This window comes from Stigmatopora argus, chromosome 15 (genome assembly GCF_051989625.1).
Source record: "Stigmatopora argus isolate UIUO_Sarg chromosome 15, RoL_Sarg_1.0, whole genome shotgun sequence".
NCBI classification, from domain to species: domain Eukaryota; kingdom Metazoa; phylum Chordata; class Actinopteri; order Syngnathiformes; family Syngnathidae; genus Stigmatopora; species Stigmatopora argus.
In genome coordinates, this window is record NC_135401.1 from 6,548,693 (window position 1) to 6,560,734 (window position 12,042).

At 40.5% G+C, this 12,042-nt stretch overlaps 1 protein-coding gene across 1 annotated transcript; it reads right to left on the minus strand.

Moving 5' to 3' along the window:
* Positions 1 to 65: 65 nt before the first annotated feature.
* Positions 66 to 11,924, minus strand: usp40 (ubiquitin specific peptidase 40). Its single transcript, XM_077620278.1, is given in 31 exon segments — positions 66 to 921; positions 1,070 to 1,164; positions 1,258 to 1,353; positions 1,440 to 1,650; positions 1,727 to 1,792; positions 2,391 to 2,506; positions 2,592 to 2,777; positions 2,842 to 2,916; positions 3,016 to 3,080; positions 3,375 to 3,411; positions 3,680 to 3,766; positions 3,856 to 3,944; positions 4,146 to 4,332; positions 4,411 to 4,543; positions 4,910 to 5,295; positions 5,788 to 5,858; positions 5,944 to 6,028; positions 6,104 to 6,275; positions 6,377 to 6,458; positions 6,524 to 6,659; positions 6,739 to 6,906; positions 7,340 to 7,447; positions 7,517 to 7,636; positions 7,711 to 7,839; positions 7,962 to 8,105; positions 8,610 to 8,756; positions 8,828 to 8,992; positions 10,569 to 10,682; positions 11,163 to 11,230; positions 11,298 to 11,588; positions 11,692 to 11,924. Coding segments are annotated over 30 exon segments (3,840 nt in total). The 5' UTR covers positions 11,491 to 11,588; positions 11,692 to 11,924; the 3' UTR covers positions 66 to 812.
* Between the last annotated feature and the right edge of the window lie 118 nt (positions 11,925 to 12,042).

The window sequence follows — 12,042 nt, forward strand, 5'->3', positions numbered from 1 at the left end:
TGAGTGCACAAAATAATTAAAAATAATTTTATTGAAAGCTTATTAATCCTTTACACATGAGCAAATACAATTAGTTCATAACTTTATTGTTGTTTTGGAAAATATTTTTTACAGTAAAACCTATTCTAAGGAAATGTACAAAATTAAATAACAGACAGATCATTTTTTTCGTCAGTTATTAGTGGGAGGGGGGTTGCCTTGTGGGAATTCTTGGCACTTTCAGGGCAAAATTACAGTCAGTGACCAAAGCAAAAATAACAAATCCTTCTTTCTCCTCTGCCAAATATCATATTGAGGATTTTACACACACACAAAAAATCAAGTATCTTTGTTCCATGATGAATGTGGGTATGCTTCAGCAGAATAATCTTAAAGTAGAAAATAAAAACCATAAACAACAGTGATCCCCCTTACTAGTTCAAACCGTTTCGGGGTTTTTTTTTTAACCCTAAATAAAAATGATTTCTTTTAGTTGGCAGTTTAACACAGATTAAAAAGGGGCATCAGCAGAGGTAGACTAAAAGTCAAAGAAAAGTGAGGTAGCGTGAGGTAGGGAGGCCTCTTCTACCCTCTCTCCATTTTAGAGCATTAAGTCATCTGAATTGAAGTAAGAAGAACCAGTTTATGTACAACAATAAGTTGCTGGTAAAAAACAAAAACAAAATAAAGCCTGGTCTTTCCAGGAATTTCTGAGGATTGTCCTTAATGCAACATGGCACCTCAATTCCTGCACGTTTCTGAGGATTGTCCTTAATACAACATGGCACCTCAATTCCTGCACGTGCACGTTTGTTTGTATACTACGACGTCCATTAGTGGCAATGGCTACTGAAGACACCGACGTTGATCGACAGCGCCACCTCAGGCTTCTTTCTCGCTTTCCTTTGTGATCCAGGACAGTTTGTGTTTCCAGCCAGCTCCCTGAAAAAGTTGTCCAAAATTAATGACTCAACATGATGACAACTGTAGTATTTGGTTCATCTATTAAAATGAGAAATGCACCAATCAACTTGTTTAAAACAGCCAATAAAAACAAATAAATCCATATGTTAACTATGTGTACGCTTACCCCTCGTTGCTTTGTTGTTGCTTCTTCTCTCGAAGCTGTTGCTGGCCTTCCTCATCCTCCCAAGTGTTGAAGTTCACTTTGTCAATCAAAATATTCTGCATCAAGGGTGGGAAAAACAAAATACATTATGAATTATTATTATTTGATTCAGAATAGATAATTCTTAGTGCTCTTTTTTTCTTCTTCACCTTGACGCCAATAACATCACCGTCTTTGAGATGAAAAGGTGCTCCAAGTAACGAGTCTGTCTTTTTCTTTTTCTTCTTCTTGGACAGCTGCCTGCTCTTTAAAGAAAAGAAAATCCAAATTGCCAATGAATTAATAATAGTCGTGTGTACATACATATGTGTATACTTTACTGTTGTCTCACCCAGGTGGAGATTTCATCCCAGGTGTGTTTGTGCGGCTGGTGCTTGGCCAGTCGAACCGAATCCACCGACAAGCCGAAGTGCTCGGCCACCAAGGCGTACAGTCTGGCAGGTGACGAATCCCGCGACATGTCCCAGATTAGCTCCTGGGCCGGGTGGTAAAAGCGCTTTCCGGGGACTCCCACCTTAACATTCAGCAATATCTCTTTGGGGCTTTGTCAAGACAGAAATTCGATTACAAAAAGATGCGCGGCATTTAGCATTCAAGCAAAGGGAAACCTAATCTTACCCGAGGTCTTCCTCTTTTAGCAGCGGCTGCACACAAATATCTGAGCCGCCAGTTAGTTTGAACTTCCTGAAGAGGTAGGAGAAAAAGCATTAACAACAATTATACTTTGCCCTGTACAGTGACATTAAAAATTATTTGAATCCTTTGACCACCAACTAAAAGCCAAATTAACAGCTAGCAAGAAACTAGCGAGAGAATCCAACTCAAAACTCAAGCTTTGCCTTCACACTTTTTAATACTACTAACATGAAGAAACCTACAAACCAGACCTTGACAGTCCAAATTGGTTTTATCGCCCTGATCGTTTCAATAGTAATTCAGCGCAACACTGTCCTCTGTTAGTTGAGTTATATCAACCATGACATCACATACCTGTCAACCTCTGCCGATAACTGCCCTTATAAATGATTATGATTCCCCTTACAAACCCCCAAAAAACCTTACAAACACCGTACGAGTCGTACGGTGTTTGTAAGTTTTTTTGGGGGTTTGTAAGGGGAATCATAATCATTTATAAGGGCAGTTATCGGCAGAGGTTGACAGGTATGCATCCAACCCCATTCCCCACTAAAATGTAGGTTTTGCGATGAATCTAATCCCAAATAATTGCTGCTGAAAATCATTGACACCACAAGGTGGGAAAACTTGATATGATTGTGCATGCCTGAGTTGGACTTGGTTTCCTCTGAGGATGCGAACCAGCTTGCGTCCTTCCATCTCCCACACACGCAGGCAGGTGGCAGGAACACACATGCCCTGGAGAGCAGGAAGCGTCAACACCTGGCACACAAAACATAGAAAAATGCTTAAAAAACATATATATGTACATATTTTTGGGAATCCAAGGCACAACGCCGACAGTAACCTGAGTTTTGAGGTCGTTCAGGCTGACTTCCACTGATATCTCTACTTCACCGACATGTCTGAACTCTGACAAATTAGAGTTGAGTTGATCGGCATTGTGACCTTCCATTTCATCTTCAATGTGGCCATTGTCCACGTGGTTCTCATCGGGGTCTTGATACAGCCAAACCGACATCTCTATAAATCCCTGACATTGGAAAAAGGTAAAAGGCAGGCAAAGTAGAAATGAAAATGAGACACAATGAACTCACCCTGGGAGGAAGTCGACCCTCTGAAATAACCAATGTTTCCCCATTGTTTAACTTCAGGTCCGACAGCGACGAGTCCTGGGAAATCCAGAAGAGTCAGAAACGGTAGTCCTTTTTATATTTTGGCACCACTTGTTTTCTTATTTGATTGGCTGCCATTGATGACGATAGACCCACCTCGTCAACCAGTGCCTCTCCCACCTCCTCGCACCAGTCGAGCTTTCTCAAGTGCCAACAAGTGTCTGCAAACATTACACCTTTAAAAATCAGTGATATAAACCATGCTTGCAATCCAAAGGCAAAGCAGACACCAATAATTCTCCAATTTATTCATCAACCCCAAAAACGCCAAAATCCTGCTTCAAGGACCAACAGAAACCTTCCCATGCTAATAGCTACCAAGTTTCAACAAGATCGGTTCAATTAAAGACGGAGATGTAATACTTCAAAGCTAGTGTCCATAAAAACAACAACATGAATGGTAACTGGATGTTCAGCCAGGAAAAAAAACAATAAAAAGGTAGTATAACATTTACCATGAATTCCGACCGCATCCAACATTGCCTGCAGGCACTGTAAACAAAAAAAACAGTTAAAAAGTCATGCATTAGGATAGATTAAGACAATTAAATTTATTTCAATGATGCATATTTGCGCAACAATTTGAAGGGCCAGAAACACCTAGTTTTAATGACCTCTATGTCAAAGAGGATAAAGAACTTAAGTCTCACTTTTTCAGATAGTTTCTCAAAATTCTTTCGCTAGGATGCACCTGAGAAAGGTGTTTTCTCTACCTTTAAACTCCCAAATACATCACCATCATCACCCCACCCTTTCTAACCTCTTTAGCGGTCCAATTCTTCTCTACATTAATGTCCATCTCTATTCCAGTAGGTGGCGCTGCCCCCACAGAGAAGTGCAAGAAAAGCTGCAACACAGAGAAATTCCATTGAACCACCACTTCCTAAGAAGTGGGGAGGTTCCTGCACCTGCACAACGAGAAAAAAAAAAGCAAACCTGTGATGCCTTGGGGGCACGGCCTTGACATAGCATCACGGTGGTCATGAGCCGCACGCCAGCATCACGCACGCACAGCTCCTCGCACACTGTTCACACAAGCACAGAAGAGAAGAGGCGTCACGACTCCGCCCGTGTTCAAAAGGTAGAAAATTACAAGGTAGGCGTAGCTTTTAAGAATTTAATAGGGGGCTACAATGACAGAGCAGAAGATGGGTTTTCTAAATGGGGGGCGGGGAGGGATTTTCCAGGCTGAGTGCAACCCTGAAAAAAGACATCAAATAGATTACCTGGAGGAAGGAGTTTCCCACTTTTGTCCATCTGTCTTAGACAGTATTCCGCACCTGGTGAAAAGAATAGTGGAAATTTAGCATGACAATTGAGTAGTCAATACAACACAAAGCATGTAGAAATGTTGAGAATCTTGCCAGGGAGTTGCAGCTCCTTTATGGCCCTGTCTTTAACCTCATAAAGCATCTGTGGAGACAAACATATTTTGGAATGGAAGATTATGTGTTCAAGATGAGGAAGTAAACAATAGGGGGCGTGGCTAACCGTATCTCCTGAAGCAGGAACTTTGACTCTCTGGCTTTCTTCCACGTTATCGTCTGGTCGTAATTCCACTTGAAGCCAGCGACAGTCAAACGGAGTTGGCACGGTGATCACGTCTCCATTAATGGTAAACATACTGAGCAAAACAGAGCGAAAATAGTCAGGAGATACAAACATTCCGGAGACAAAATATTACTGATTTGGAATATTAATAATAAAAAACAGGCAAAAACAGGATATATATCCTCTTTTGTTTCATGTCAGTAATTTTACCATTTAAAAAAAAAGTCATTTGAAAATGTAAAAAATATTTTTTAAGAAAAATAGCTAGAAACATTGGTCATGCAAAATGATTTGATGGCCTGATCTGCTCTTCTGGGCTTTAAGTTTCCTCCTCTGATATAAAAGGACATGTTGTTATGTAAATGTGGAAAATATTGAATGTCTTCCTAATGGTGAGGAAAATTAAATCCATCAAAATTGAAAAAAACATGTGACTAACTTGTTATCAAGGGACTGTGGTTCCAGCACCAGCAGGGTGTCTCCATCTTTAAGCGACAGCTCCTTGAGAGTTCGGAACATGTCATGGGGCGGAAAGACTCGCCAAGCGCTGGCGCCTCCACCCTCGCCCGCGCCAAACTCGCTCTGCGTCTGCCCCTGGCACAGCAGACTGTCGGCAGGCTCCCCCAGGGCTTCCCGTACTTGGGTGAGAGTGGCGCCACCCGCGAACGCTCGCGCCTCCTTCAGTAGCCCTCCACCGTCCGAGCTGTCGCCCGTCTCTTTGGTGGCCGTGTCCTCCGATTGGCCACACGACTCGACGCATGGTCGGACGACGGTGAGCAGAACCGGCTCCCACTCAGCTCCGGTTAAAACACCTTCACCACTTACCTATAAATTTAATTCACCTTTAGATTGTTACCTCTAGACGGGGGTAATGTATTCAATAGTAGGTTGTTGGTTGCAAAATTAAAATGTTATGGTTGAATTAAATATTAATATACTACTAATATGTTGGAACTAAAATGTTGAAAACATTTGTTATGTGGTACTTATTTTATATATGTATATATGTATTTATGTATTTATGTATATACGTATATATATAAATAGTATATATACACACTCATATCTACTAATCTTAAATTGATTAAAATGCTAAAGACCATACTCAACTAAATTGGACTTTTTGATTCTCTAATTCATTTTGAGAGCCATTTATATATTTCAGAAATATTTTAGGTAATTTAACGGCTATTGTTATTGATTTAAGATGTAGAGCTCATAAAATACCACAGAACAGTTTGCAGAAAAATCTTCACTATTTTGGCATAATAAATTTTACTAATTTTTTTAGTAAAACATTTTACAATTTGGCCTCACCTCTCGTCCATTCCAAATAAACAGGTCAGTGTTTGTGGCGACACCTGCACTCCACAGCGAGACATTATCATCTGTAACAAGGTAACATCCAGCATTAAAAGAAACGCGCATACTACCTGGTAATCATAAAGCCTTTTATACTAAAGTGTTTCTCGCCTGTAAGCGTGTTGTACAGGTGGAGACCCGCAGGAAGTGTCTTGGCCAAGGTCAGAACCATGTCACCCTCCCATTGTTCTTGTTGCTAAGGATACAAGGACATCATTAAATTTCCTCTGCTGAACAGCAAATATAGGGCTTTTTATAGATAAATAAATACCTGATATATGGCTAATCTCAAGTCGCCAACAGTCTTTCTACGGTCAAAAGCGAATGTAGTGCTGACATCGGTCTCTTGGCTGACTGGCCGCAGGGCTCCATTAATGAGGCGATAAGATGAAGCCAGGTGGAGATGCAGCTCCATCTGATTATTGCTGGCCTGATACTCCTCACTGGAAATGACCCGCATTGCAGATATAAGCATTTGCTTTCATTTCCAGATTTTACGTCGACGTATTTGACGTGATGAGGTTTGTAAAATGAATATCTGTACCGAATCTGGCGCAGCTTAATGTTCTCTTCCTGAGCCATCTGGATGAGGTGATGAGGGACTTTATAGTGAGGGTTGCTCAGCGCTGGAAAGGAGGCTATCGTCAGAATCTTTGGGGGGGAGTCCTTCCCTCTTCTTTTTATTTGTTACCTTCACTGGGGCGCTGCAACTGCTTCTTCCTGTAGAACAGCATGTATGCGCTCTCTTTGCCCTGGAACTGCTTCTCCAAGTCCGACTCTCTGATAGAGGTCACGGTGGAGTCGTTAAGGTCAAACCAGTGGCTAGCCTGCAGAGACATGAGACTGACATGACATCCAGACCAGGTCATTTCATGCATTTTTTTCCTTTTTTTTTCATTTATGGACCTCTTGTTTCAGTTCCGGTTTTGTAACAGAACCATCTTCAAGGTCTGCAGCTGTGGGAGGAACAAGGGGGCCAGGGGTCTCATTCATGGGGCTGGGAATTTTTGCCTTCAGTGCCACTCGGGTATCATTGGACAGCAATATGAAAATATCCTCATGTGACCGCAGGAACTGTTTGATAGGAGAACAAATGAGTGACATGTCATTAAGTTTGTGTACATACTTTAATAGTACACGAGGAATTTGCCTTCATTTCTCTTATTTTGTTCATAATGATGCTTGAGGTTCATTGCTAGAAAAAAAACTTTTCAATAAACAGTGAATACAGAATTTGATTAACATGATTCTGTTTCCTACATTTTAAGGGAAACCATTAAAGTAAATGCCAAAAGTAACTGCTATTTCCATTTTTTTAAATTAAATTGTAAGAACAGGTGCTATGTATGAAGAAAGAATGATTTTTTTTAAGTTTGCAATTTAAAATAATAAATAATGAATCAAAACATTGAACTATCGCCCAAACCCAGCAGAATTTGGCTCCCAGTTTAAAAGAACCGAACATCTATTGTTGTCAATGGCACCCAATAAGGAAAAAATAAATCACCTTCCCAATGGGGCCAAAATCTTGCCTGAAGGTGTTGCTCCAGGAGGAACCAACCTTCTCTATGAATTTCTGGCCCAGCTGGTCCAATCGGACATTTTTTGACGGCTCCTATAAAAAATAAACATAAATAAACACCATAACTGGCACACTCACAGAAGCTATTTTATCGTGTTATACCTGGTCAATTATAGAAGCGAGGACACACAGGGGGTCATTTTTGTTAAACTTGGTCTCGCACGCAACTTTCACTTCCTGGTTGGCCTTAGTAGAGGATTTAGTTTTGTCGTTGTCTTCCTCCTGAAAAAAAGCCATGAAGGAGATTTGATTCATTCTTGACCCCAGTCTTCCAATTTGGCAGTTTTTCCTCTCACCGGCGGCTCCCAGCAGCCGAGGCACTCGATGTCCCTAATGTAAACGTGGTAGTGGCCACCGTAGCATCCGCCCTTGTGAATAATCACGGAGAACAGTTCATACGAATAATCGGCGTCGTCTCCCCTTGCCTGAAACAACGCGAAACACTTTTGAGCTAAAGCTACTTCAATTTCTGTGACAATCTTTTGTCGTCACTGATTTCAATTTGATCACTCCACACCTTTTAGGGTTCAGTGTGAAAATGCTGTACCTGCTCACAAAATGGCTGTAGGTTGATACTGAGCGGAAAAGTGTAACGGCCCGTTTCCTTGTAGCGTTCACATTTGGCAAAGTCAAAGCTGAACCTCAGTAGCGACATGGTCATGAAAGGCGGGAGTTTCTGCAACTTGGCCGACTGCGGAAAAGATCAACCATTTCAAACCATTTGAGTGTTAAGACCTACCGTATGCATGCACATACATCTGTGTGTATGTATATATGTGCTTATACATATGTATGTGTATGTATGTATATATGTATATATGTATATATGTATATATGTATATATGTATATATGTATATATGTATATATGTATATATGTATATATGTATATATGTATATATGTATATATGTATATATGTATATATGTATATATGTATATATATATATGTATATATGTATATATATATATATATATTTCAGCAACACGCTTATTTATTCATGTATTTATTTATTAACTTACTTATTACCTATCTATTTATGTCTAAAATGCCTTTCCTATTTCTGCATCTTCACCCTCTTGCTACTGTGACAACGAAATTTCCCGAATACGGGATGAATAAAGTTATCCAATCCAAACAAAACAAAAATTGTACAACCTGTATTAATTGAATATTGCCAGTGAAGGCAGATTTTTACCTTGGCGGCAGTGACCAGTCGATCACACCTTGCACACCTGTAAAGATTATTGCCTTCGAATAACTCCTCCTCCACAAACATGTTATACAAGGCCTCCTCAAGACTGGACATGCCGCAGACGCACGCCGTGAGGTCCAGGAAGTCCTCCTGTTCACGGATGGCAGGAATTAGCTCCACTTGAAAGAAAAGGTCTACTTAACATGAAACACACTACTGACCTGTCGCTGGCTAACGTTGCCGCACTCCTTGCAGGTGACGCTGTTCACGATGATGCCGTGGTACAAGCGGCGAATGAGCGTGCTGCCAGATGTGCCCACCAGGGAATTCTCAAGGGCGCTGAACAGAATCCGGTTCAATTCCTGCACGTCGTGTTGGTTTGTTCCCTGTAGGTTTGACGTAACATTTCCAAAAAGTCGTAAAACTAATGCTTTTAAAAGACTAATTATTTTCACATTTCAACAGGTCACAACTGCTCCATGGCAGCCTCCCCGACGTGTTACGAGTCGCTACTCATGTGCTTTTTATCATGCGTTTCCAAACTGACATTTACTTTACGACTTTACGTAGACCAAAATCGGACAATCGTAAAACTCTTGAGTTTTTTTTGCCTGTGAGTGTATGTGTGTTTGAGAAAAATGTCACCCATTTGAAAGAAGAAAACTGCTTACGTACAAACAGAGTAATTTCTGGGGAAAAAGTTCATGCAATTTTGGGAGGAATAAAAAGGTAATATTTTGCCAGAATAAAAAATATCATATATACATATATATATCATCTTGTGATGATTAAGTTGTAATGTATACTTTTGTAGAAGGAAAGTTTCTTCATATCAAAACAAAAAAACAAGAATTCCCAGGTAGACAAACAAAAAAAAGAGATGGAGGTAAAAAGTGATATCTTAGAAGGAAAAGTTGAAATTATACAAACTGAATTGTTTGAGGGGATCAATTTGCAACTTTATAAGAAAAAAACATGTATAATAAAAATAACATTTAAAATACACCAATAAACAAATTCTAAATAAATATTTCAAATCATTTTCCATTGGATTTCTACACCTTCCAAGTTTTGAATGTTTGTTAGATTATAAACCTGGTGCGTAACGACTTTTTTTTCTCTTAGCTAAGTGGAAAATCTTAACCAGGTAACATATTGAGTCATCCAATGCAGCTGGTCTGCCTGTGGACAAAATGAAATTCTTTTACTAAGTAGGCCTGACCTCTTTATTGCATCCAGCATAGCTTGACACATGGCAAAAGACAGTGATTTATTAAGACATAACACCACGTAACCCTAGCGTGCCTCCATGCTGCTCTGTACGACATTTAATAAATCCTTTACCTAAGCATTTTCTCACTGTCAAACTTTTAGCCTATGTGACTTTAAACAACACAAAGTGTTCATGCTACCAGAAAAAAAGCATTTTCAGCAAAGCATACATTGTGAGGATAAAGTCCTGATTTTGTCAGAATTCAGCCCTGAAAAACCTAATAGTTCCCAGAAATACGTTTTTTAAAAGGAAATAAAATAATATAAAGAGACATTTTTTAATGTTAATTGAAATATAGAATCCAATCTTGTATTATTGGAAATTTTAACATTTCAAAATTTAAACATGGCCTTTTGCATTGAAAATGGGCCTTATATGGTCGATCTGAAGTTATAGTACCAGACAATAATTATTTAACATTGCCAAAAAAAACTTTTATTTCCAGGACAAAGTCATTTTTGAAGAAAAAAAAGTCATAATCCTTTTTTATTCCCAATTAATACTACTTAATGTACTATTTTGGGCCATTTTTTCTTGCTGTTGCCAAGATGTAATGACTATTTGGAAGAAAAAAAATAAAAAAGGATGATAAATTAGATGGGTGAAGTGATTGGGTTTGATTAACACACCAATGAAACTTAGCCTAGAATTTTTATATGCTGTTTCATATGTTATTTGTGAAAACACACCTCATTGCTGTTCCAGCCAAAGCTGTCAGTGAGGTCACCTGTGGAAGCGCTCTGCTGGTCCACCAGCAAAAGACGAGCAAAAAGCCTCTGGAGCTCCAGGGGGATTACGCGCACCTGCCGGAAGAAACACATATAGTCCCGTGATACATATCAGCTCTAAAGAATCTTTTTTTTAACCATCAACCACGTCGCCATCCAATCCAATGACGGCAATGAATGTCCAGTCAAAGTGGATTGGACGAATGCCGTCGTCAATGGAAGCCAGTGATTTAATAGCTGTTCTCAAGCAATCTGATTTCCCCCCCTTGATAGCATTATTGTGTTGGATCTAAGGCTGAGGTGAGCAAACCATTCCAGTGGATGTGGGCTTTCGTTCCAAACTCTAACAAGAAAACTTTTCCATAAATCCGGTATCTTGGTAGTGCAATCACCGGATTGCAGTCAGATCTTTTTGTTTCAGCAGAAACCCCATTGGTTAAAGTATCCGTGTTGGATCGCTTGGAACAAAAACATGCGCCAACACTAGCCCTTGAGGACCAGTTTGCCCATCCTTGACCCTTGACCTCAGGTGTGTTCCTACTTTCCGGCACTTACTTTGGCATCTGGTTTGTCTTTATCCTCAAGACATCCCAATTCATCAGTCCCCAATGCAAACAGCTCCTCTGCACACAGAAGGAAAAATGAATAAGACAGTTGTTGAGACGGCTGCCATCACCCCTGAAACCTCACCTCTGAATTCGGGGGTGAACAGGAGGGTCTGAATCAGGGAGTTGAGGTAACACGTCCCTCCCTGGTTTTTAATACCGCTCAACTTGCTTCTTCCTCGGGGAGCAGCGGCTTCGTCAAGCACCGTGGGAGCACTCCCACCTCCAGGGAGGGAGGAGAAGAAGCCATTTTCCTCCTCAAAAAGATTCCCAAACATGACGTTTCGTTGGCCTTGATGCTGTTTCGTAAACGCGCCACGCTTCCTCTCGCTATCTCATCTTGGTCTTGCCCAGTTCTCTGTTGACAATTGCTGGACTGACACGGAAGTAAGACGACTTGACGGGGATGAACATAGCGGGCGAACAGGGGGTGTAAATGGGTCCAAAATGACGTTGATCTCGCAGGTTCAGCGTCTCACCTGGTTCCTCCACAGCTCAGCGAAAAATGAATTCTAAAGAGTTGTCCGCCGGTAATGGACGATGGCAAGAAAACAAATGGAGCAAAAGTGCCGGTGTATGACTAAGGAAGACACGTTTTAATCTATTCGGCCGTGTTTACAATGTCCGTCCTTTCTCGTTTAGACCTTAAAGCGACGAACGTGAAAACAAATACCGTCGGTGAACAGTGGGCAGCCATCTTGTTTCTCGGCAATGAAAATGGTCGTGAGGCATTGTGGGTCTTGTAGTTTTATAGTCAATGAACCTTGATTTGTAGCATATGAAACAGGAATTAGAGTATAATAGTATGTGCTGTGGGGTCTATAATATGG